Source organism: Schistocerca americana, chromosome X (assembly GCF_021461395.2).
Source record: "Schistocerca americana isolate TAMUIC-IGC-003095 chromosome X, iqSchAmer2.1, whole genome shotgun sequence".
Classification (NCBI taxonomy): domain Eukaryota; kingdom Metazoa; phylum Arthropoda; class Insecta; order Orthoptera; family Acrididae; genus Schistocerca; species Schistocerca americana.
The window spans coordinates 256,800,570-256,827,848 of NC_060130.1; the positions used below are offsets into that span (position 1 = coordinate 256,800,570).

The window sequence follows — 27,279 nt, forward strand, 5'->3', positions numbered from 1 at the left end:
GTCTTTGTTAGATTTAGTTTCAGACCATTATTTCTCACCCAGGTCTCGATTTCAACTAGAGCCTGCTGAAGATGGCTATTTAAATCTCTCTTTTCTTGCAACAGACTATCGCTGTCAAGTCATCTGCGTATAGAATTGTATCTGAATGTTTGTTAGTCGGCATTTCCTTTATATAAAACAAGAATAATATAGGCCCAAGATAGATCCTTGTGGGACATCTTGTTTGTCCGTAACAACAAAATTTTCATTTTAAATTTTAATTAAATCCTAGAGTCTCAGACCAAACTCTTCCACTCTCGTTAAATTTTCTCACCCAACGTTGCGGGACTAAAAGTGTGTCGTTCCTGTTATCTCGTATGCGTCGTTCTTTCCATCCAAAGATCATCACAGGCAAAGAAAGGCTTCGCAATTGTCTAGTGTAGTAGTGTAGTGTGTAAGTGTGCGTGTGTTTTGGGCGCAAGGTAGCAATGTTGTATTAGTTGTTTGGTGCAAAACAGTATATCAGACATGAATTCAACTGTATCATGTATTGTGTTCAGCTTTTATGTGAAAGTGCCGTCATGCAGGACAAAAAATGATTTGCTTTGACGAAGAAGAATTTGCGTAAATGTTATGAAATCTGGTTAATAGTACCGCAATGGCGGACGAAAAGTGGTATTTTTCTAAAGAGCAACTAGGAAACACACCAAGCAGACGATGTGGATATGATATGGACAAAGAATTATCGTATAGACAACAAGCAGCGAACTTTATTCAGGATATGGGTCAAAGGCTGCTTGTGTATCCTTCAGTGCACCATGTTTCTGTCGGCATGTTTCTTTGTGTTTATGTTGTATTTTATTACCGTAGTGAGATGCAGTGAATGCCCAGCATGTACAAATCGTTTTAATATATCATCTAGAGATTATTAGCGATTCGATCTTTAAGTTATGGTTTTAGTTCAGATTTCAGGTGCTGCTGACACTTGCTAATCCGAGAAGATAGAGACGGCATATCTGTTTGAGTTTCACACTCCTAAGTGTATTCATTCTTTGAGCTGACTCATGGCACAGTGGCGGATTGAAGCGTCTGTAAATGCGTTTCCCATATACTGGCGCTCCCAACAGCCACCGCGTCAAATGTTAACTTAGTTTGCGTGAATATCTTTATTTATACGCAAAGTAAGTTGACATCTGGCGCGGTGGCTGTTGGGAGCAACTGTAAATGGGAAATGCGTTTGCGATCGCTTCCCTCCGTCACTGCGCAAAGAGTCAACTAGTTTGCGCGATTAGTGTTTCATAAGTGACGCTAATAGTTTAGATTATTTACTGGACGCCTTTGACGATAAAGAATTAAAATATACAGTTCACTGTCTGACAAGATGATTTTTTTTTCTAAAGGCTAGTTATTCGTAGTCCATTTTTCCTAAAATTATTTGTAACCATATAATTGAATACTAAACAATTTCAGGTTCTAGATACCAAAGTAGTGTCGTGTTTATACATCTAACTGTGCCTGTGCTATGTGATAATTGTCATTATTCCGTCATAGTTTTTCCATTGTTCGACATTAATATCAGATTCACAAAGCTGTTTACTGATACACTGTGTCGAGGATTTCACCCCTCATTATATACTGCAATGTTAAGATCGTCATTTATGCATACTCTGCTATTCAATCCGTGTTAAATGCAGAATTTCTTCCAAATTTTGTGCAAGAAAACTGCACTATAATTGCAAAGCATTCGTGTTTATGACGTTTGATTTCTGCTTTACTATTATTCTGTAGTCCACTGTGTGTGTGTGTGTGTGTGTGTGTGTGTGTGTGTGTGTGTGTGTTTTCTTATTCTTCTCGATATCAAAACATTGCTTGCCGTTGTGTCGTTAATGAGATGTCTTAATCCTAGATTTGAAGGCATATCACTACCATTTCGGAATTATTTCGTGGAACGCTTCTTAAATATTCGCGCCCAGATATACAATAAAATTGTGAATCATTTGACAGTTATCCATATTAACATAGTGGAACAGATTTAGGAAACCGAAGAGTTAACAATATGTTATCTGTTGTAGGAATATAACAAGGGTGTTTGAGTGCTGAGCATGTTCCATTAATATCATTGTCACTCACATACTGGCATTGTTCTGTGAAATTAGTGTTTCTTTAATCTACTTTATTCAAGAAAACTATTCAGTTCAATGTTATTCGCAGATATTGGTGTAGTGTATGTGCATGTATATGGACAACAGCTAGAGATTTCTTTAAAGTGACACATGGTGTTCAACTTTCTCTAGTGCTTCATCTGAGTACAGAGACGGTTTGTCCACAGTACACAATGTAGGTCAGTATTTATGAATCACAATTATTTGCCTAGAATTGCACTGCATTTGCTATTTGACTGAAAATCTCCTTTGCCATATTTGTGAATGTTGGGATTAATGCTGTAATAACCAGAACTACCATACTGCCATTTTATGTCATCAAGATTGGAAGACTGCAAAATGTTGTGATTAATTTCCATATATAATTGACAATGTTTAATCTTTCAGGTGAAATACTTTTTTCTTGCTAAGTAATTCATGTGGATATGAAACTCAAATGTATGGCCCTCTAATTCTTGTACTTAAGTTTTTCTTACCAGTTTATATCACTTAATGCTGTTCTGAGCACTGCAAAAATTAAAAACATTTGCACTGAGGAAAAAAGTGTTTGTGATATATTTAGTCCTTGGGTATCCACACATTGTTTCAACTGTTAGGAATGATAAAAGCCTATAATTGAAAGTTGTTCATCATTTCTACTTTTGTAGATTGGCGGGCCGTATTTATCAGTCAGTCATTCGGTAGTCGATTACATTTATAGCTCAAGTCATGGTTAATTGAAACTGTGCAAGATTTCAATATTTTGTTGGGTATACAACTAGTAACTCTGAGAATTCATACATTATAGTCCCAAATTATTTTTGCAATGTAATTTGTTTTGTGGGTGTAATTTCTCCCCCCTCCCCTGCTGAGTGTTATAAAGCGGTATGACTTTATTATTATTATTCCCTATGATTTTTCCTGTAACTTTGTCTGGTCACCTAATGTTTATTTTTTGCTTGATTGGTTGTTGGGTTATTTATAGTTACATTTCACTTTATTGTTGCCACCAAACATGTACATCAAATGTTCTTTATGGCCTGAAATATCCTTATGCATCATTTAGGCATGTACATGTAATCTTTTTTTCTGTAAATGAGGGGGCATTTCATAATATTTTGGGCAAAATATGTGTGTTGGCGTTTTTAAGAAATTACTGACCGTGACATATGAAATGGAAGGATAATTATACGTGGTTTCTAAATATAACAAAATTAATTATGAGAAATTTGTGTGCCAAGACTAGTGTAACAGTAAACTTGAAAATTTGAAAATTCATGTTAGGCATGCGATATTATTTGTATGTGCTACATATCATATGGTCATTCCAGAAGGAATGAGTGAAGCATATTTTTTTAAATACAAAGAACACCTTGTTAACACACCATACATACTTATTGGCTTATTGAACCCATAACATCCATTTTAATCCAAGAAACTTTGCATGATAGAAAATATTCTATTCAACACAAAAAATATTCTATTCACCAAGTGTTGGCACACTTTACATATTTTGTAATTCACAGGGAAGAAAACATTGAAATTATTTGAGAATTCTGGATATATGTGATCTGGTCCAGGAAGTTGCCAATAAGCTATATGATGGGAGTTCTGTAAATATTTTATAGCTGAACTCCAGGCAATAGAAACCATATATTTAATTTACTTGTGGCTGTTGTAGGGTTTTCAGGACAGGAAACTTTGACCAAAGGCAGTTTGAATTTAATGTTTTGTTATTTTTGTACTGACTTGGTTTCAATTACCCATTAAATCATTTGATGAGCTTGCTTGTATGTTGTGGTACTGAAAATGATTTGATTTTTGCCATTAATGCTCAGTGAAGTTCTTTTAAGTAGAAGTCCTGATTGTGCTTTGAAATGTGTGGGCTTTGACAACAGTAATGTTGCTTTAAACAGCTAGTGGAATTTCTCATAGGATGCTACATTTATCTTTCATGGAATGTGGTTTCTTAAAGTCAACAATGGCTAACATGAAAGTATCACATTTTCACTGTTTGCTATGAATTTACCTTAACAGCTTTCGTAGTACTCAACTATGCATCAATACAGCAATTGTATACATGCACCGTTTCTATGTGTTTCACTCATTCACGCATTTTCACCGCAATGCAATGGCTGCTGCATCATTGTTTTTGGCAGCAAAGGTGGAAGAACAGCCAAGGAAGCTGGAACATGTTATTAAAGTGGCACACATGTGTTTGCACAGAGACCATCAGCAACCATTGGATACCAAATCTGAGGTAATTCTTTTCCTCTTTCAATAGAGAGTGGTATATTATCCTTGTATTCCTGTGTTGTATTGTTTTTAAGCTCTCTTGAAAAACGCCTGTTGTTGTGATTGATAAAGTGAGACAGAGAATATATTTACAGTTTTGAGGGATTAATGATATGAGAATTTTGATACTGAAGTGAATTAAAGGTTAATTAAGAATCAAATATTTGTGCTAGTTAAGAAATTGAACATAATTTGAAAAAAAAGGGGGGGGGGGGTTGGCTGGTAATTGTAGGAAATCTGCAATATACTTACTAACTTATCGAGGAGTCATCAGCCCTGTAGACAACGTGTTGCATCAGCAATCAGTCTGCACTGCATTCTGTCTGTCGTTGTTTCCTCCCAATTGACTACAGTCAGAACTTCCAAATCTTTCTTTATGTTGTTTTCCACTCTTTCTTGGCCTACCCATGGATATTTTTGTTGTAATATGGGCAATGAAAGCTTGATAACGGAATCAGGTCTCTAGCATACAGACTGTGATACTTACTTATTGCAGTCATCTGCTCTTTTGACATTGTAAAATGTTCGGCTGGTTCATGATGTCACAACTTTTGTTATTATTTCTTTCTGTAGAAGTGTCTCTTTCTCTTACCAGTCTCCATATTCTTCTCATCACATTTCTTTCAAATGTTGGAAGCTGTGTCCCTTTTAGCAAGTGTCCAGCTTTCTGAACCATAGGGGATAATGGGACATTTAACAGCATCTTTGTTTCATAAAATGTGATACGGCTTTATACTTGAACAGATCTCTGAGGGCATATAGACATCTGGAGCCAGCATAAATATTGAATCTGTGTGTGTTTTATTACAATAATTGTACCTACTTCCCAGGTACTTGAACTTGGGTCTGTTAACTGTGAAGTGCTCTTGTGCATATTTGGTTGTGTCCACTTGCATATGTTCCATTTTTGTTTTATTGATAGGTAGTCCTGCTTAATCTGCTGCTGAGGTGATCCTTTTATACATCTCCCCAAGGTCTTGTTCACTCCTGCTCACTAACAATATGTCATCTGTGTAAGCAAATATCTGAAACCTGCCACCTTCCATTAGTAGCCCATTACTCACTCTTAACTTTGCTCTCTCTCATGAGACTTTCTCCAGGATGAGATTAAATAGTACCCATGGCAGTGCACTTTCTTGTCTTAGCCCAGTTCTCGTGGGGAAATATTGAGTGTGCTCATCCAGTTCTTACTATTGCTCTTGAATGACTGATACATACTTTAATTATTTCAGTGAACTTATTTGAGATTTGAAACTCCTTCATGATTTTATAAGGGGTGTTGTGATGAATACTTCAATGTGAAACCTGTAAAATATACAGTGTATCCGATGAGGAATGGTCAATATTAAGGGATGCGACAGGAGCTATTATTTGAAGCAACCAAGTCTAGTAAACATGGGCTCGAAAATGCATATGTTAAGAGCTATGATCACAAGTTCATCTTCACTGCTGTGAAACATATCTCTTTTACTCTATAAGTGCTCATAGCTCATAAAGTATTAATTTTAGAGCAATGTTTACTAGACAATTTCTTATCCCAAAATGTGGAAAGCAAAGATCTTTCAGTAGAAGAGATTTGTTCCGCAATACCAAAGGTAAAGAAGTGCTCATAGATATTAAGGTATGCATTTTGGAGCCCATGTTTAGCAGACTTTTCAAATGGTCATTCCTGTCGTATCCCTGAATATTGACCATTCCTTTTGGGATACCCTGTATAGTTAATAAATGTGTGTGTCTTTGTGTAAAATGTGGAATATAGTCAAATTATATCAGGTGATGTTGAGGGAATTAGTTTAGAAATGAGACACTTAAAGTAGATGAGTTTTGCTATTTGCCCGCAGCTCGTGGTCGTGAGGTAGCGTTCTCGCTTCCCACGCCCGGGTTCCCGGGTTCGATTCCCGGCGGGGTCAGGGATTTTCTCTGCCTCGTGATGGCTGGGTGTTGTGTGATGTCGTTAGGTTTAAGCAGTTCTAAGTTCTAGGGGACTGATGACCATAGATGTTAAGTCCCATAGTGCTCAAAGCCAATTTTGCTATTTGGGGAGCAAACTAACTGAGGGTGGTCGAAGTAGACAGGATATAAAATGTAGACTGGCAATGGCAAGGAAAGCACTTCTGAAGAAGGTAAATCTGTTAACATCGACTATAGAGTGAAGTGGCAGGAAGTCTTTTCTGAAAGTATTTGTATGGAGTGTAGCCATGTATGGAGGTGAAACATGGACAATAAATAGTTTGGACAAGCAGAGAATAGAAACAGATTTCAAAATGTGGTGCGATAGAAGAATGCTGAAGATTGAATGGGTAGATCATGTAACTAATGAGGTGGTACTGAATAGACTTTGTGAGAGAAAAAAAGGAATTTGTGACACAACTTGACTAGAAGAAGGGATCAGTTGGTAGGACATGTTCTGAGGCATCAAGGGATCACCTCTTTAGTGTGGGAGGGAAGCATCGAGGGTAAAAATCGTAGAGGGAGACCAAGGGATGAATACACTAAGTGGATTCAGAAGGATGTAAGTTGCAGCAGTTACTCGGAGATGAAGAAGCTTGCACAGGATAGAGTTGCACGGAGAGCTGCATCAAACCAGTCTCTGCACCGAAGATAACAACAACAACAAATTGAGGTGACAAACAGTTGCTACATGTTTGGTTGTATTGAAAGTATAGTGCACGAAAACTCCATGTAAGATAATGTCTATTGTAAAAGAGTTTGGGAAATGGAAGTTTTTGTTAATGTAACTGACATTAAAGGTATTTGATGAAGAGTATATATAAATTTGTATAACAGATGGAACTATGTCACACAGTGAGACCAAATTGTAAGTTGCAGAGGCAAGATAACAGTTGACAGAAATATGATACTTTTGCACTATTGTTTGTGACGGAAGTGGTTGTATTGGATGGGCACAGTTCATGTGAGGTACACATGCAAAAGATTGAGGATAAGGAAACGGTGAAAGTTGAGGGTGGAATGGGCAGCAGAGGAAGAGAGTACTATGCTATATAAAGATTGTCGACATACGACAATGATAGTTACATTTTAGGATTTTTGAAGAGGGCAGGTTAATATAAAATGAACAAGGTAGCCTAGAATGGAAGCAAGGAGTCAGCAAACTGTTGGGGTGGCTGGGGCCAGAGGTAAGTGTAGGGCAAGGACTATCTGAGGTTTATGCCCAGATGGTTGTAAGACTGAAGGAAATGTTAAAGGGAGCAAGAATTTCCACCTATGCAATTATGGTGGCATGAATTGTGAATCAGTGAAGCAGACTATTGAGCATTGTGCTGTGTCACTCTTTGATCAAACTGGACTCTCTCTCTCTCTCTCTCTCTCTCTCTCTCTCTCTCTCTCTCTCTCTCTCTCTCTCTCTAAAACACACACACACACACACACACACACATACATGTTATTAGAATTGTACATTAAGAATTTCTTCCATGGAGTTGAAGGAGCTGTAAGATTTCAGTTTGTGTTTGAAATTATTATTATTATTAGTGAATATCCCCATTGGAGAACAATAAGCAGGTGATTTCTCTTTCTTGTGGTTCTTTTTCTTTTACCAAAATGTCTTCATTTTCTCCCCAAAGGCCTTCTCTCTTTCTTTGGTCCACTTTGGTTGGTATGGTTTTGGTTCCCTCTCTGGAATAAACTTCCACTTGTCAATTTTGCTTCTGTCTGATGTGTTTGTTATGTCAGTTTTTTGCTTTTCTCAAATCCTTCTTAATTTCAGTTACCCAAGGTATTGATGCTTTAAGGAATGTCACATAGTCCAATAGATGTTTAGTTATTCTGTTTCCAGGTAATCTGTGTAGGTGTCTATAGAACTTCATTCGTCTCTTTCTGATGTCTTTTGATGTTTGAAATTAATTTTAGCGTATAGTAAATTCTGCTTTCCTGTGTAACTTGTCTAAGGTTTTAATTTGAAGAAAATAAATACTGACATCTGTACTTCTATTAATTACTTTGAGTACTAGTTTTGTGTGTCACTGGCAGCATTTTCGGGCCCCTGTATAAATTGACAAAAACAGTCTTACTGTAGACAACAAATCTGATACGCAACACCAGTTGTAATTACTTATAATAAATTAACCATGCATATGCTATGAAGTAAAACAATAGTTTTCATATTGTAGTAATAAGAAAAGCCTTCATTGAAAAATATGCTGGGTCACATCGTACAAACAATGGTATCACATCTAGTGATTGTTCTGTAACGAAACGTCCTGAAGGCAGAGAATCTGTCCCAATACATGTGTATTAAATAATGAGGGGCTGAAATACCGAATGCGTAAAACCTGATAAAGGAATATGTTTTATGCACTCATTATTTCAGCTCCTTACTTTTCAATATTTATAAAGTGAGACAAATTGTCTGTCTTTAGGACATTTCGTTACAGTATGGTCACTGTATGTGATACCATTGTTTGTACGACATGATTCAGCCTATTTTTCAATGAAGGCTTTTCTAATTACTACAATATGGGAACTTTTACTTTATTTCATAATATTGTGTTGACATTGTATTTTAAGCGGTTTTTATTAATACGTTTAATAGGTACAGGCTAGTCTGTGACCAGTGTTGTATGTCATGCATTTTACTTTGTCTTAAATTTTTTTACTGATGCATATGTATGGTTAATTTAGTTTAAATAATAACTAATGTTGCGTATCAGATTTGCTGTCTATGGTAAGCTTGATTTTGTAGATTTGTACAGGGGCCTGAATATGGTATCGATGAGGCTCCGAAACTGGTTGTCAAATAAAATAATTAATAAAAGTACAACTGTTGGTATTTATTTTCTTCAAGTCTTTGACCAGCTGCTGTCCAATTCCATTTACACAAGATGGAACTACAGAAAAATTTTAATGCCTGAGTGACAAAAAGTGCAAGCCATTTCTCGTTCTAATATTACATTTATGGATATTGCTGCTGTTCGAAAATTCTGAATCATTGTTGGCAACAAACTTTCTGAGGTAGTATATCTGGTGTGATACTGGAGCGTATGTCCAACTGTTAAGAGAGCTGTCTAAAAGGGTTTGTAGAGTGGGCAACATATATTATCTGAATTACACACCTTTATCCAGCAGAATAGTAGATGTTAAATGAGTGAGATATCTGGAAGTAAGTCTGTAATATCAGATGCTGGTAGGCAATCAAGGAAGCACCATTGCCTTTTGTTATTGATGTGATGACTTCCTTTGGCCCTTTGTTTGCTTGATCTCTACAAACTGGCAGCTAAGATTGTGACGCTGTGTGAGCAAACCGTTTGATATGATGAAACTTAAAGTAATAATTGATTTACATCTCAGCTTATGTCTAACTTTCCTTACTGAAATGTTGGAGCAAGTACAAAAATGGAAGGTGTTATTTCAGCTTATTGCCCATCCAGGTTTTTTGGAGTGTGGGTTAAGGAAAGCAAATAGTTGACCCACAGTTCTCAAGTGCTTTGTAGGGGATACCAAATTTTGGCCCAGGCACAAGCCAGTTTATCAAGATAATCAGATTGTGACACACTTTGTCAGGCTCCTCTGCTAAGGCTTGTCTGGCTTGAGTGGCCCTACCAGAAGCTATGCTACTGCTGGCAAAGCTGGCAGAGCTTCATTGAGGCGTGCAAAGCCTTCTCCCCCTTGCCTTCCCTCCCCAGCACTGGGGATGCCTACTACAGTAAAATGATGTCCTCCAGGAGGGATATATATAATAACTCTTTCCATATATGGTAGCCGTATCTCTAATAGCATATACAAGGTGAAATAGAACTCCTCTTGGAACCTTCCAGAGATGGTAGTATGCACCAAAACGAGAAAAAAGTCTAGTGAACATGGACTCTGAAATGCCTACCTTGAGAGATATGAGCACTTGTTCAGTAGGAGTGATGTGTGTTGCTGAGGTAAAGATGAACAAGTGCTCATAGCTCTTAAGGAATGCACTTTAGAACCCATATTTCCTAGACATTATTTTCTCATTTTGATTACATGTATGTTACTTCACAGGATTGAAATCATAATACAGAACACTCTTCTCGCTGTTATTGTTACTTCTGCAAATGCTGATAATTACAGTAATTTTATCAATGTTTTTAGAGAGTTTATGACTTACCAAACGAGAAAGCGCTGGTAGATAGACACAATAAAAATAAACACACACAAACAAAATTTCAAGCTTTCGCAACCAACGAGTGCTTCGTCAGGAAATGAGGGAAGGAGAGGGAAAGACGAAAGGATGTGGGTTTTAAGGGAGAGGGTAAGGAGTCATTCCAATCCCGGGAGCGGAAAGACTTACCTTTGGGGGGAAAAAAGGACGGGTATACACTCGTGCGCGCGCGCGCGCGCGCGCGCGCACACACACACACACACACACACACACACACACACACACACACACACACACATATATACAGACACAGGCAGACATATTTAAAGGCAAAGAGTTTGGGCAGAGATGTACAACCCTTACAAGTGTCTTTAGCCACTCTATTTGTAAAAACATTACAGTTTTCACATCCTTGCAGTAATGTGTGGTCATTAAAACTTCATATTCCCTGCTACTCCCTGGTATTTGTTTGGCATGACAGATTCTAGTTATCATTAATCATGCAGAGAAAGAAATACTACATTATTATGTTTCATGAAAGAAACTTTTTAACTTCCTTGACATCGAGAACTAACATTCAGGAGATAGTTTTTCAAGATCTGACAAGATATAACTAAAATGTCAAAAAATGCCATCTCATTGGTAGTTAATTATTTTCTAAAACTTTGAGATGTGGTTGTCCCCATCGCGCTTTGATGGCACACACTTAAAATTATGCCTGTGGGTGATAATTATAACACATTGCACCCTGCCCACCAGCAAGTCCTCAGTACGATCACAATCACAATCCCTTCCCCCCCCCCCCCTTATGTAGTTCTAGTTCTAGAGAAATAGTTCTATGTGTGTAAGACACCTACCAATCTGCTGTGAGCTAATTGTAAATGATATGCAGTCAGGGAATTCCAAATACACTTTCCATTTCTAACATATTAGTATGTTTTAAATGTACATAGTGGCTACATTGTGAGTTGATTCTAACCTTTGACTAGGTTTAATTTATTTTAAATAATTCAGGAGTAAAGGACCCCATTTACTGAGTAGCAGAAACATTGGGTTGTTGATAGGCACAAGCAAAAGAGAAGAAACACTTGCTAACTTTTGGAATAAATTCCTCGTCGATGTAGTGGCTTGGGGAGAGGCAGCAGGTTTGCTGACTTGGAATATGGAAGGGAGGGGTACTGGAGCTTGTGAGGTGTGATGCATGATGAAGGTGACATGGATTGGGAGAGGGTCACTAGACAGAGGAAGGGGAAGCTATTGGGTGGGGGATGTGGGGAGTGGGTTAGTGGATGTTGGGACCAGGAGGGCTACAGGAGGAACTGGTGTGTGGGAATGATAACTTCTGCACAGTCCAGAAAAGCTGCTTGTGGAGGGTAGAATCCAATTGGCCCAGGTTGTGAAGCAGCCATTGAAATAGAGCATATTGTGCTGAGCTGCATGTTGTGCTATTGGGTGGTCAACTTCATGCCTGGCTACTGTCTGGTGGTGGCCATTAATACTGGTCAACAACTGTGTGGTTGTTATACCTACATAAGAAGCTGTGCAGTGATTGTAGCAGAGTTGATATATGAAATGGGTGCTTTCTCAGGTAGCCCTGCCTCTGATAGGGTAGGATAAGCTTGTGACAAGACTGGAGCAGGAAGTGCTGGGTGGATGGATTGAACAGGCTTTGCGCCTTGTATTTCACAGGGATATGATAACTGTGACAAGGTAGAGGAACAAGACTTCTGGTCAGGTGACTACAGGGCTATAAACACAAAATCAAATAGGGGTATTGCAGGAGTAGGTTTAATAATGAATAGGAAAATAGCAATGCGGGTAAGCTACTACAAACAGCATAGTGAACGCATTATTGTGGCCAAGATAGATACGAACCCCACACCTACTACAGTAGTACAAGTTTATATGCCAACTAGCTCTGCAGATGACGAAGAAATTGAAGAAATGTATGATGAAATAAAAGAAATTATTCAGATAGTGAAGGGAGACGAAAATTTAATAGTCATGGGTGACTGGAATTCGAGTGTAGGAAAAGGGAGAGAAGGAAACATAGTCGGTGAATATGGATTGGGGCTAAGAAATGAAAGAGGAGGCCGCCTGGTAGAATTTTGCACAGAGCACAACATAATCATAGCTAACACTTGGTTTAAGAATCATGAAAGAAGGTTGTATACATGGAAGAACCCTGGAGATACTAAAAGGTATCAGATAGATTATATAATGGTAAGACAGAGATTTAGGAACCAGGTTTTAAATTGTAAGACATTTCCAGGGGCAGATGTGGACTCTGACCACAATCTATTGGTTATGACCTGTAGATTAAAACCGAAGAAACTGCAAAAAGGTGGGAATTTAAGGAGATGGGACCTGGATAAACTGAAAGAACCAGAGGTTGTACAGAGTTTCAGGGAGAGCATAAGGGAGCAATTGACAGGAATGGGGGAAAGAAATACAGTAGAAGAAGAATGGGTAGCTTTGAGGGATGAAGCAGTGAAGGCAGCAGAGGATCAAGTAGGTAAAAAGACGAGGGCTGGTAGAAATCCTTGGGTAACAGAAGAAATATTGAATTTAATTGATGAAAGGAGAAAATATAAAAATGCAGTAAATGAAGCAGGCAAAAAGAAATACAAACGTCTCAAAAATGAGAACGACATGAAGTGCAAAATGGCTAAGCAGGGATGGCTAGAGGACAAATGTAAGGATGTAGAGGCTTATCTCACTAGGGGTAAGATAGATACTGCCTACAGGAAAATTAAAGAGACATTTGGAGATAAGAGAACGGCTTGTATGAATATCAAGAGCTCAGAAGGAAACCCAGTTCTAAGCAAATAAGGGAAAGCAGAAAGGTGGAAGGAGTATATAGAGGGTCTATACAAGGGCGATGTGCTTGAGGACATTATGGAAATGGAAGAGGATGTAGATGAAGATGAAATGGGAGATACGATACTGCGTGAAGAGTTTGACAGAGCACTGAAAGACCTGAGTCGAAACAAGGCCCCCGGAGTAGACAACATTCCATTGGAACTACTGACGGCCTTGGGAGAGCCAGTCCTGACAAAACTCTACCATCTGGTGAGCAAGATGTATGAAACAGGCGAAATACCCTCAGACTTCAAGAAGAATATAATAATTCCAATCCCAAAGAAAGCAAGTGTTGACAGATGTGAAAATTACCGAACTATCAGTTTAATAAGTCACAGCTGCAAAATACTAACACAGGTTCTATACAGACGAATGGAAAAACTAGTAGAAGCCAACCTCGGGGAAGATCAGTTTGGATTCCCTAGAAACACTGGAACATGTGAGGCAATACTGACCTTACGACTTATCTTAGAAGAAAGTTTAAGGAAAGGCAAACCTACGTTTCTAGCATTTGTAGACTTAGAGAAAGCTTTTGACAATGTTGACTGGAATACTCTCTTTCAAATTCTAAAGGTGGCAGGGGTAAAATACATGGAGCGAAAGGCTATTTACAATTTGTACAGAAACCAGATGGCAGTTATGAGTCGAGGGACATGAAAGGGAAGCATTGGTTGGGAAGGGAGTGAGACAGGGTTGTAGCCTCTCCCCGATGTTGTTCAATCTGTATATTGAGCAAGCAGTAAAGGAAACAAAAGAAAAATTCGGAGTAGGTATTAAAATCCATGGAGAAGAAATAAAAACTTTGAGGTTTGCCGATGACATTGTAATTCTGTCAGAGACAGCAAAGGACTTGGAAGAGCAGTTGAATGGAATGGACAGTGTCTTGAAAGGAGGATATAAGATGAACATCAACAAAAGCAAAACGAGGATAATGGAATGTAGTCGAATTAAGTCGGGTGATGCTGAGGGAATTGGATTAGGAAATGAGACACTTAAAGTAGTAAAGGAGTTTTGCTATTTGGGGAGCAAAATAACTGATGATGGTCGAAGTAGAGAGGATATAAAATGTAGACTGGCAATGGCAAGGAAAGCTTTTTTGAAGAAGAGAAATTTGTTAACATCGAGTATAGATTTAAGTGTCAGGAAGTCATTTCTGAAAGTATTTGTATGGAGTGTAGCCATGTATGGAAGTGAAACATGGACGATAAATAGTTTGGACAAGAAGAGAATAGAAGCGTTCGAAATGTGCTACAGAAGAATGCTGAAGATTAGATGGGTAGATCACATAACTAATGAGGAAGTATTGAACAGGATTGGGGAGAAGAGAAGTTTGTGGCACAACTTGACCAGAAGACGGGATCGGTTGGTAGGACATGTTCTGAGGCATCAAGGGATCACCAATTTAGTATTGGAGGGCAGCGTGGAGGGTAAAAATCGTAGAGGGAGACCAAGAGATGAATACACTAAGCAGATTCAGAAGGATGTAGATTGCAGTAGGTACTGGGAGATGAAGAAGCTTGCACAGGATAGAGTAGCATGGAGAGCTGCATCAAACCAGTCTCAGGACTGAAGACCACAACAACAACGACAAGGTATTGTGAGTGGGACTGGCATAGGAATGACCAGGATGTCATATTTCTAGATTTCCAGAAGGCTTTTGATACCACTCCTCACAAGCGACTACTAATCAAATTGCTTGCATATGGAGTATCATCTCAGTTGTGTGAATGGATTTGTGATTTCCTCTCAGGGAGGTCACAGTTCGTAGTGATAGACAGTAAATCATCGAGTAGAATAGAAGTGCTATCTGGCGTTCTGCAAGGTAGTGTCAAAGGCCCTCTGCTGTTCCTGATTTGCATAAATGATCTAGGTGATAATCTGAGCAGCCCCCTTAGATTGTTTGCAGATGACGCTGTAATTTACCATCTAGTAAAATCATCAGAAGATCAATTCCAATTACAAAATGATCTATAGAGAATTTCTGTATGGTGCGAAAAGTGACAATTGGCACTAAACAAAGAACAGTGTGAGGTCATCCATATGGGTACTAAAAGAAATTTGATAAATCTTGGCTATATGATAAATTGCACAAATCTAATGGCTGTCAATTTGACTAAATACCTAGGAATTACAATTACGAGCAACTTAAATTGGAAAGACCACATAGATAATATTGTGGGGAATGCGAAACAAAGACTGTGCTTTTTTGGCAGAACACTTAGAAGATGCGACAAACCCACTAAAGAGAGAGCCTACATTACAATTGTCTATTCTCTGCTGGAATGTTGCTGCACGGTGTGGGATCCTTACCAGGTAGGATTGACGGAGGACATCAAGAAAGTGCAAAGAAGGGCAGCTCGTTTCGTGTTATCGCAAATAGGGGTGAGAGTGTCACTGATATGATGTGCAAGTTGGGGTGGCAGTCACTGAAACAAAGGCAGTTTTCTTTGCGGCAAGATCTATTTACGAAATTTCAATCACCAACTTTCTCTTCTGAATGTGAAAATATTTTGTTGACACCCACCTACGTAGGGAGAAATGATCATCATAATAAAATAAGAGAAATCAGAGCTTGAACGGAAAGATTTGGGTGTTCCTTTTTCCCGCACGCCATTCGAGAGTGGAATAGTAGAGAAGTAGTATGAAAATGGTTCGATGAACCCTCTGCCAGGCACTTAAGTGTGAATTGCAGAGTAACCATGTAGATGTAGATGGTGTGTAGCTTTGGTGGCCAATGGAATACCACTTTAGGATGGGTGGGGATGGTCATGGGTAGGGTGTCCCTCATTTCCAGGTATAATGGTAGTGAATCAAAGCCCTGGCAAGCAATATGCTCCAGTTGTTCCTGTCCAGGCTGATACTGTGTGACAAGGGGGTGCTCCTTTGTAGCTGATTGTTTGGGGTGATGGGAGGATTAGGAATGTGTGAGGATATGGTATTGGAACTCACCAAATAGAAAAGAGGCTGCACAGAAGGCAGAAGAGGCGGAGGGAGGGTAATAACTTGCTTAGCTTTTGAATAAAGTCTGTTTTAGTGTGTGCAACACACACAGAAACACACATTCCTTCTCTCTTACATATACATAGTTGTCTCCTGAGACTGCAGACCAGCTCAGAAGAAGAAGAAAATGGATTTTTATCATCATTTGGTGATTTATCAGATAATGTACCAATTCATCTGGTTATGAGTAGTGTGATAATATCTGTCCACTATCAGCATGTAGGCTTTCTGTGCGTTGACTGAAACTTCCACTTACCACTTGATGATGGTGAAGTGGTAGCGAACAGATCTGTAGTCGAAATTAATTACAAGAGGAGGGATAAAAGTTCTTGCTAAGAAATCATGATTTGAAAATTGGTTTTCAACACGCGTTGAAGTTCAGGACTACTTTTAGGTATATTTTACTGCTAAGAATATTGTTCTAAAGATCCAGCAAACTGTTTTTTACCAGAGAAACCTGTTGGAAACAACCCACTTCCCTGATTCACAAGAGAGTTTCCACTCTTAATGATGGCCCATGTTACATGCAACATACAACTTTGTCCCACATATGTAGCTTTTTGTATTGTGCCTTGTTTGGAATAATGTCACACTGAAAAAAAAACAAATAATTACATGTTTCAATAGCTGTTTTTTCCCCCTTGTAATTTGTAATGTTTGTGGTGGGTATTGGAAATAGCATTCTCAGATCCTCATAAACCAATCCTGAATGCTCTCTTAAACAGACTGCAGAAGACCTTCTTTATTTTTTAAGTTTTGAATTTACACAAATTACTGCCTGTTCTTACTATACCTGTAAGTAGTTTTTGGAGTGGGGTTATATTTTCATTAATAAGAGCCAATATACACTAAAGTTGTAATAAATAGAGAATGGTATTTCAATTTGCAATTTAATTTGCTCCATGTGTTACAAAACTTCTGTTGTACTTTCATCCCAGATGCTGCCTGCCTTCCCCACTGTATGTTTCCCATGTCAGTGTGTGTCAAATATGATTCGAGAAACTTCTTCCTCAATGTTGTGTCATTGACACAACATATTTTAGTTGTTGAGTGATGCTTTGTTTCATGTACTAACTTTTCTTTGAATTGTGTAATTTTTCTGCTATGTATTAAGAGTTTCTTACTTTGTTCTGCAGGATCATTGTTGTTCCTCACAGCATTTCTGTTTATTTGTTTCGTCTGTGGGCGTGTATTTCAGAAAGCTGTTACGCCTTTTTAGCATTTTTTGTGGAGTTTTACCTGTTACCATTACAAATGAACTGTCATAAACTACTACTAAGCAGTCAGGTTAAACAGAGCATGTAATGTGCTATACACCAGTTTGTCTGCCTTCTTAAATAAGTATGTTTCCTTCCCTATTACAGATACAAGCGTATCATTTCTTCATACACATTTGTTTGCAGTGAGGAGACAGTGACAGTAATTTACAACTACACAAGATAAGACAAAAGAATTAGCAATAGATGTCATTATTAAATTTTTGAATAGTGTTCACTGTGACTAGAAAGAATGTCATTTACATTTTAGTAGATTTTTTCCTCCATTTTAATTTTATTTCTGCTACCTTCAAGTTGTCCAGTTAACTCTCAATTGTGGTAAAATGCAGTTGGTAATTTTATATTTTTAACTGTACTCATGCCAGTGCACCATTACAAATAGGAATGTGGCCAGATTTGAAGCTGTGAAGCCTCTAGTTCTGAAGGAAGCATACCATGTATCAGTTAATGTGAACAAGTTGGATATTTAATTTGCAGGTGAAATTTTTTGTAGAATGTGACAGATACATGCAGAAGGATGAACAATTTGTTCTGTATGTGGAATTCATGAAGTTTCTATTGTGAAAGGGTCTCATGACTTCTTCATGATAATAAGCTTAATTTTATTAGATGATGATATTTATTGACTGGCAATGTCCTACACAGTGATGAACTAGAATGTGTGTAATATCTGTTGCTGGGTGTCTGCTTAGGTACTCACGCTCAGCTCATTTGTGACTAGTGTTTGCGCAGTTCAGCCACACAAGTTATGATACTGAAACCACTGTATTTCTAACTGCAGAATCATCATCTTTATCATTTATTGCACACAAACAGGTCTTTTAGGCTCCTGACAGAAGACATATACAAAATACATAAATATAAAACATAACAAAATGATCAACACATCCAGTCCACAAATCATGACTGAATAGAATTGTGACATTACAAAAATTGATTACATATGTTTGCCCATTTACTTCTGTCTTGGGCATCCTCAGTGCTGGCTGTTGGATCTGCTCTTTCCAGGTCACTAAAGTTCTGTCTTTCCACCTCATTCATGGACAGCCTCTTGGATGTCTACCAGTTAGCTGATTTACTAATACTGTGTTAGGGAGAGTACCCTCTGCTTGGAGAGCATGCCCTTCCCACTGTAGTCAAATTTTCTTCACTGCCTCACTTTTATTTGACAATACTGACCTCAAGTACTGGAATGTTTCGACTCTTTCAAAATTGTTAACATCTGTGCTGATGTAATCCATATTGTTTTGTTGACAAGAGTACCATATACTTCGCTTTATCATAGTGGACCAGTAACCTTAGCTTGGTTGTATAGATTCAGAGTTTTGCCCACAAAATTCACACTGATATGCGCCTACAGTTCTTCCGAGCAGTGGTTTTAGTTGACTGAGAGTGGTGTAAACTTTACATCCTATCTCCAGCAGTGAGATCCTTCAGTAATTACACCCTTTTGTGTCAGTGTCCATTTTAAAAATCAGGCATATACACTCCTGGAAATTGAAATAAGAACACCGTGAATTCATTGTCCCAGGAAGGGGAAACTTTATTGACACATTCCTGGGGTCAGATACATCACATGATCACACTGACAGAACCACAGGCACATAGACACAGGCAACAGAGCATGCACAATGTCGGCACTAGTACAGTGTATATCCACCTTTCGTAGCAATGCAGGCTGCTATTCTCCCATGGAGACGATCGTAGAGAGGCTGGATGTAGTCCTGTGGAACGGCTTGCCATGCCATTTCCACCTGGCGCCTCAGTTGGACCAGCGTTCCTGCTGGACGTGCAGACCGCGTGAGACGACGCTTCATCCAGTCCCAAACATGCTCAATGGGGGACAGATCCGGAGATCTTGCTGGCCAGGGTAGTTGACTTACACCTTCTAGAGCACGTTGGGTGGCACGGGATACATGCGGACGTGCATTGTCCTGTTGGAACAGCAAGTTCCCTTGCCGGTCTAGGAATGGTAGAACGATGGGTTCGATGACGGTTTGGATGTACCGTGCACTATTCAGTGTCCCCTCGACGATCACCAGTGGTGTACGGCCAGTGTAGGAGATCGCTCCCCACACCATGATGCCGGGTGTTGGCCCTGTGTGCCTCGGTCGTATGAAGTCCTGATTGTGGCGCTCACCTGCACGGCGCCAAACACGCATACGACCATCATTGGCACCAAGGCAGAAGCGACTCTCATCGCTGAAGACGACACGTCTCCATTCGTCCCTCCATTCACGCCTGTCGCGACACCACTGGAGGCGGGCTGCACGATGTTGGGGCGTGAGCGGAAGACGGCCTAACGGTGTGCGGGACCGTAGCCCAGCTTCATGGAGACGGTTGCGAATGGTCCTCGCTGATACCCCAGGAGCAACAGTGTCCCTAATTTGCTGGGAAGTGGCGGTGCGGTCCCCTACGGCACTGCGTAGGATCCTACGGTCTTGGCGTGCATCCGTGCGTCGCTGCGGTCCGGTCCCAGGTCGACGGGCACGTGCACCTTCCGCCGACCACTGGCGACAACATCGATGTACTGTGGAGACCTCACGCCCCACGTGTTGAGCAATTCGGCGGTACGTCCACCCGGCCTCCCGCATGCCCACTATACGCCCTCGCTCAAAGTCCGTCAACTGCACATACGGTTCATGTCCACGCTGTCGCGACATGCTACCAGTGTTAAAGACTGCGATGGAGCTCCGTATGCCACGGCAAACTGGCTGACACTGACGGCGGCGGTGCACAAATGCTGCACAGCTAGCGCCATTCGACGGCCAACACCGCGGTTCCTGGTGTGTCCGCTGTGCCGTGCGTGTGATCATTGCTTGTACAGCCCTCTCGCAGTGTCCGGAGCAAGTATGGTGGGTCTGACACTCCGGTGTAAATGTGTTCTTTTTTCCATTTCCAGGAGTGTAGTTGCCTTTTTTCATTCTGCAGGTATTTCTTCTGCTGACCATATTTGTACTAAGCTATCTCATACCTTCTATCACAGCTTCCCCTTCCCTGTACTGAAAAAATGCTGCAGTGATGGCACTACTGCCTGGAACCTTATTGTTTTTAAGGGCCTTCAGCATATTTTTATCTCACCTCTTGCTGGCTCAGGGACTACTTCTTCCATCACCTGTAATCTCTGCAGTTCTTTGGCTTCTACCAGATTTTCAGGATTTATTACTTTGTCAAAACACCTTTCAAAGGTATCTGCTTGCTCCACTGAAGGAACCAGTGTTTACTCATCATCTCCTAGGGTTAAAGTTTGTGGTCTGTAGATGCCTCCTACAAAACTTGTTAGGTGAAAGTAGTAGTGAGATAATTTCTTTGAATTTTCAATTTGCTTCAGTAGTTGTGTGCCATATCCTCATTTCTTCTGCCATAAGATTCTGCCAAAAAAAAAAAAAAAAAGAGCTCCTACACAAATATACTGTGACCAATTACTACTTGTGCCAGGCGAGGACCTGAACCAGGATTCCTTGCTTTTCATGAGTAACATCCTGTATGTATCTAGAGAGAGAGGCACAGGAAGTAGTTACAGAAATGGAAATGTGTGGCTCATTACTTAGCCTTGCAAGTGTGTCATTTTTAGTGTGGTGGTACAGGTACTCCTCTAAATATGTAGCAACAATTCTGTGATGTGATAAATAATTAAGGAGTGTATCCTGTGAAAACTGCGGGGAAGTGTCTAGACTTCTATACCCATGGCACTCGTCAGTTCTGTATTGTACAGTTACCGAGTTACAGTAAAGAACTTTCTGAGTGGAGATTACAATCACACAACACTTTTTAACATATTGCAGGGCATATAAGATTATTTTGCCTAAATCATTAGGAAATTGCATGGAAGAAGTTGGGCAGCACAGGTTAGTTTTCCCTCCATTGATGTGGCAAGGATATTTAATATACTCCAAAAATGTGTTAACCTACTGAAACTAATCTGTGGGACACTGAAATCCATAAAAGAACTTACTAGGATGGTTTGAGAAGTTCTCGGAATTGAATAGAAAAAAGTACTTACATCAGTGAAACTTTTTTTATTTTTCAGTATAGTCTCCTTGTAGATTAATGCACTTGGTCCTATGTTGTCCCAGTGCCTCGATCCCATCTCGAAATTGAGTTTCCTCCAGGCCTTCAAAATAATTGTCAACTCTAGCTATCAATTCTTCATTTGAAGTGAATCTTCATCCACCAAGAAAAATTTTCAGTTTTGGGAAGAGATGGAAGTCTGACGGAGCCATATCAGGTGAATAAGGCGGGTGTGGCAACAAGTCATACCTTAGTTTGTGTAATTTCACCAGGGCAATGGCACATGTGTGGGAGCCCCCATTGTCTTGTCGCAGCACCCATTTTGCAGTTAATTTTTTCATTTCTAATTCTTCAGTTAAAATGTGATATACCCTTTCAGATGACATCTTCCAAGCATGAGCAATTTCTTACACTTTCCATTGGCGATCCTCCATGACCATTTTGTACAGTTTTGCAATGATTTTTTGAGTAGTGACACATCTTGGCCAATCACTGTGTGGCTCATCATCTAAGCTCTTCTGACCAAATGTAAATTTATTTGTCCACTTGGCAACAGTTGAATATGAAGGAGCAGAGTCCCTCAGTGTATTCTGGAAATCAGCACGAATGGCCTTTGCTTTCATATCTTTCTCTACAAAGTACTTAATCACTGCTCGAATCTTGATTCCCCCCCCCCCCCCCCCCCCCCCCCATCTTCAAAAATCACTATGCAGTAACAACAACAGAGCCAAATCACTACCACAGCTCTCTTCCAAGAGTACTGACATTGCATGTGTTTACAGGCAACAGTCCAATGAATATTACATGAACAACTCGTTGCGCCAGTGCTGACCTCTCGTGGTGATTCCGAGAACTTTTCAAACCACCCTTGTATAAACAGAACCCTTCTTGTAGAAAAAGCTTCAACAATTTACGTGTTGGAACACTGGCGTATTCATGTTTCATATGTTGAAAATGAGGGATGGAGAGGGATAGGGGTAAAGAATAGACAACTTGTGCGGTTTGTGGGCAGCCTGATCAAGAGTTAGGATTAATCCTATAATCTCCACTGACATGCATCAACTAGGAAACCGTGCCTTTTGAGATAAGGATTGTCCAGTATTTGCTAATGATGATAAAATGTATACAAGTACTCTGAAGTGAAGATGATATGCATTGTTCTGCATTGAACAGTTTTTGCACTAGTTTCCACTGCCACTCCCCCCAAAAATAATTATTTCGATGGCAAGCACATTTTTGCAGATTCAGGCTGCTGAAACATCAATAAAACTTGCACGACCTTTATATAAACAAACTGTTATCTCTGAACAAACACCAGTAAGCACAACACTGATAGTGTTTCAGAAGTTCCTGTCACTTAATATCAAAAACAGTATTAACACCACCTCCAGAAGGAAGAGTTTCTCTGCCTCCCCATCAGAAGGCAAAATTGTTTGGATAAAAGTGAAAATTGTTGAGAAAAAAATCACTCGGGAAATAAGAAGCCTCCCTGTTGTTAGTTTAAACCCTAAGAAACTTCATTCCTTGGAGTTTTTTTTTTTTTTTTTAAAGAGTTGGTTTATTCATGAGAGCAGTTCGTAGCATTTTATCAACAGTAAGGAGTTCACTGCGGTATTATATATGGCAGACTTTTCCATATTGTCCTAATTTTCTGTGACAGATGAATATGACAGTTTAAACAGCAGTCAGATAAACTATTCATATAATTTATACACTGAAATTTAGTTTGTGACAACTTTTAATTAATACAGTATGAAAGGACACTAGGCTCTCCACCCACGTCTATATAATGGACCTTGTAACCAACATGAGTGCTGAATCTGGTCAGGTGCCTTTTGTCAGGTCATGAACATGATTAAAAGATGTGGTTTGTTCCTCAGTCGACAGATATTTGTGCCAAAGCCCATCAGGCTGACAAGTACAGTTATATTCAGAAGCAAAAAAGCTAAGAGAGATCCTACAAAAGAAATAAGTCAAAGATGTATAGGTTTTACATGAGTTGGTACAAATTTTCAGTATGGCTCCTGAAGCAGCTTAGATCTATTTAAAAAAATAGTGCTATTAAATTGTTTTGTAATATTTCAGTTGAACAGTGAAACAAGGAGGGAAGTTCAATGGGCTGCTCATTTTTTGCTGAACTTGGGCTCTAGGTTAACCAGCCTAATGAATTCAGTGATTTTTTAATAGCTCCATGCAATAGACGGGCTTCTTGAGCTGATGACAAGTTAGCATGTAATATTTCTCATAATATTTTATGCTTTTAGTACTCTGCAGTTGATATAGCAAATGTAGCTGTCATTCCATGGCAAGTGGTCTAGAGGTTCCTACATGACCATCACGTATTTTGATCTAATTTTGTATGAGTATTTGCATATGTTCCCAGCATTTGGATATGTTCCCAGTAAACATGGTAAAGTCTCAGGGTCGCCGATTCAATGCTTCTGGATATATAGTCATTTGTTTGACCCCATGGCACAGCTATCAACAGTGCACTCATGAATTTTCTGCAAATTTGAGACACACAATTTCGGCAGTATTTTCTTGAAAGGAACGAAATTAGGCCATTTTGTACAACTTTTTGCACAAGCAAAGTAATAAAGAGAGTTCTTGATCAATTTTCATATGGAGAGTTCGAAGTAAAGTTGGTCGAAAAAATATATAAAAAAAAAAATGACGTTTAGCTTTTAGTTCCTCCAGAAGGAATTGCGGGCTAAACTCGATTCGTTGCACATAACAGCATATCAATACAAGGACTTACAATATAAAATTTCATTCTCCTTCTGCTATCCTATAGTTTGCAAGTTGAGGACAAAGTTGATGATTTTTCTTAAACACTGTGCGCGCGGGTGTGGGTGTGGGCGTGGGCGTCTCACAGGTGGGTTTCTACATCTACATACATACTCTGCAATCCACCATATGGTGCGTGGCGGAGGGTACCTAGTACCACAACTAGCATCTTCTCTCCTTGTTCCACTCGTAAACAGAACGAGGGAAAAATGACTGTCTATATGCCTCTGTACGAGCCCTAATCTCTTTTATCTTATCTTTGTGGTCTTTCTGCGAAATGTAAGTTGGCGGCAGTAAAATTGTACTGCAGTCAGCCTCAAATGCTGGTTCTCTAAATTTCCTCATTAGTGGTTCACGAAAAGAATGCCTCGTTTCCTCTAGAGACTCCCACCCGAGTTCCTGAAGCATTTCCGTAAACTCGCGTGATGATCAAACCTACAAGTAACGAATCTAACAGCCCGCCTATGAATGGCGTCTATGTCCTCTGTCAATCCGATCTGATAGGGATCCCAAACGCTTGAGCAGTACTCGAGAATAGGTCGTATTAGTGTTTTATAAGCGGTCTCCTTTACAGATGAACCACACCTTCCCAAAATTCTACCAATGAACCAAAGACGACTATCTGCCTTCCCCACAACTGCCATTAAATGCTTGTCCCGCTTCATATCGCTCTGCAATGTTAACGCCCAAATGTTTAATCGACGTGACCGTGTCAAGTGCTACACTACTAATGGAGTATTCAAACATTACGGGGTTCTTATTCCTATTCATCTGCATTAATTTGCATTTATCTATATGTAGAGTTAGCTGCCATTCTTTACACCAATCACAAATCCTGTCCAAGTCATCTTGTATCCTCCTACAGTCACTCAACGACGACACCTTCCCGTACACCACAGCATGATCAGCAAACAGCCACACATTGCTATCCACCCTATCCAAAAGATCATTTATGTAGATAGAAAACAACAGCGGACCTGCCACACTTCCCTGGGGCCCTCCAGATGATACCCTCACTTCCGATGAACACTCACCATCAAGGACTACATACTGGGTTCTATTACTTAAGAAGTCTTTGAGCCACTCACATATTTGGGAACCAATCCCATATGCTCGTACCCTACTTAGGAGTCTGCAGTGGGGCACTGAGTCAAACGCTTTCCTGAAGTCAAGGAATATGACATCCGTGTGATACCCTTCATCCATGGTTCGCAAGATATCATGTGAAAAAAGGGCGAGTTGCGTTTCTTAGGAGCGATGCTTTCTAAAGCCGTGCTGACGCATGGACAGCAACTTCTCTGTCTCGAGGAAATTCATTATATTCGAACTGAGAATATGTTAGAGAATCCTGCAACAAACTGATGTTAAGGATATTGGTCTGTAATTTTGAGGATTCGTCCTTCTACCCTTCTTATATGCAGGCGTCACCTGTGCTTTTTTCGAGTCGCTCGGGATTTTACGTTGGGCAAGAGATTCGCGAAAAATGCAAGCTATGTAAGGAGCCAATGCAGCAGAGTACTGTCTCTAAAACTGAATTAGAATCCCATCAGGACCTGGCGATTTATTTATTTTCAACCCATTCAGCTGCTTCACAACCCCAACTATGTCCTCCATACGGGAGTCTGTACGAGACTCAAATGGCGGTGTTAGTATGATCCTCCTTCGTGAAAGATTTCTCAAATGCTAAATTTAAAATTTCAGCTTTCGTTTTGTTGTCTTCCGTTGCCAGGCCAGACTGATTAGTGAGTGACTGGATGGAAGCCTTCGACCCGGTTACTGATTTTATGTAAGACCAGAATTTCCTTGGGTTTTCAGCAAGATCTTTTGCTAAAGTATGATGGTGGTAGTGGTTGAATGCTTCGCGCATCGCTCTTTTTACAGCAGCACGAATCTGTACTAACTTTTGCCTGTCCTCATTCTCTCGATCTTTCTTGTACCGCGAGTGCAACTGTCTTTGCTTCCTGAGCATTCTCCGAATTGCGCTGTTAAACCACGGTGGGTTTTTTCCGTCCTTAACCCGCTTTTTTGGCACATACTTGTCCAATGCGTGATTTACAATGTGTTTAAAATTTGCCCATAGTTCTTCCACGTCCATCATACCGGAAGTAAATGGTGTACTGACTGGTGGTAGGGTGATGCTCTGTGGACACGGTACTTCCCTGTTGCTGGTTTCACACTTGCTGTTTGATCACAGTGATTATATACAAATTTGGGAAAATATTTATACATATATTCAAATGTTTTTGATCTTAGTTTTGAGTAAAAAGATTTTTGGGATGTTTTAGACAATTCACATAATTTTTTTGTACGTTCTATCAGATCTGTGCTTTTAGACAGAGCACTGGTTGGGTGGGTGCTTCATTATTTGAAATGTATATTTAATGTTATTTTTGTGTCCACATATATAGTAATGTTTATTTACATTTGGTTACATTATATTTCAGTATATTACATTTCAGTGCATTACGTTACATCAATTTCACCAGACAGGAGCATTACATTTCAAAAATTCTTCTTTGTGCTATAAGTCTTGAAGCAGGGAAAGGCACACAGTTTTGTATTGTATGCCATACTACACATTTTCATCTGCTTGTACCTCTTCTGCTTATTACAGACAACACAGATTCTGTAGCTACTCCACTCTTCTGGCAGTTGAGGTCCTCCTGTCAGTCTTGAGGGGAGTTCAGATCTCTTTCCTCCACCAGGTCCTCTTCTCTCTACTTTATATTTTTCCAAGATTTCCAGGATGACTCCGATTTGAAAGTGGGCCTAGCTAGTTTTCCTTACAAATTTCTTGCACAAACAATAGGAGTTAAAAAGTGCCACGTCCATAATGTGA

General features: G+C 39.6%; 1 protein-coding gene across 2 annotated transcripts in view; it reads left to right on the top strand.

Annotated features, from left to right (window-relative positions):
- Window positions 1-443: 443 nt before the first annotated feature.
- Window positions 444-27,279, top strand: part of LOC124554695 (cyclin-T-like) — a 115,481-nt gene continuing 88,645 nt past the window's right edge. For both annotated transcript variants that reach the window (XM_047128321.1, XM_047128320.1), the window contains exons 1-2: window positions 444-780; window positions 4,167-4,380. In XM_047128321.1, coding sequence (XP_046984277.1) covers window positions 638-780; window positions 4,167-4,380 — 357 coding nt within the window. In that variant the 5' untranslated portion in view covers window positions 444-637. The remainder of the gene's footprint in view (window positions 781-4,166; window positions 4,381-27,279) is intronic.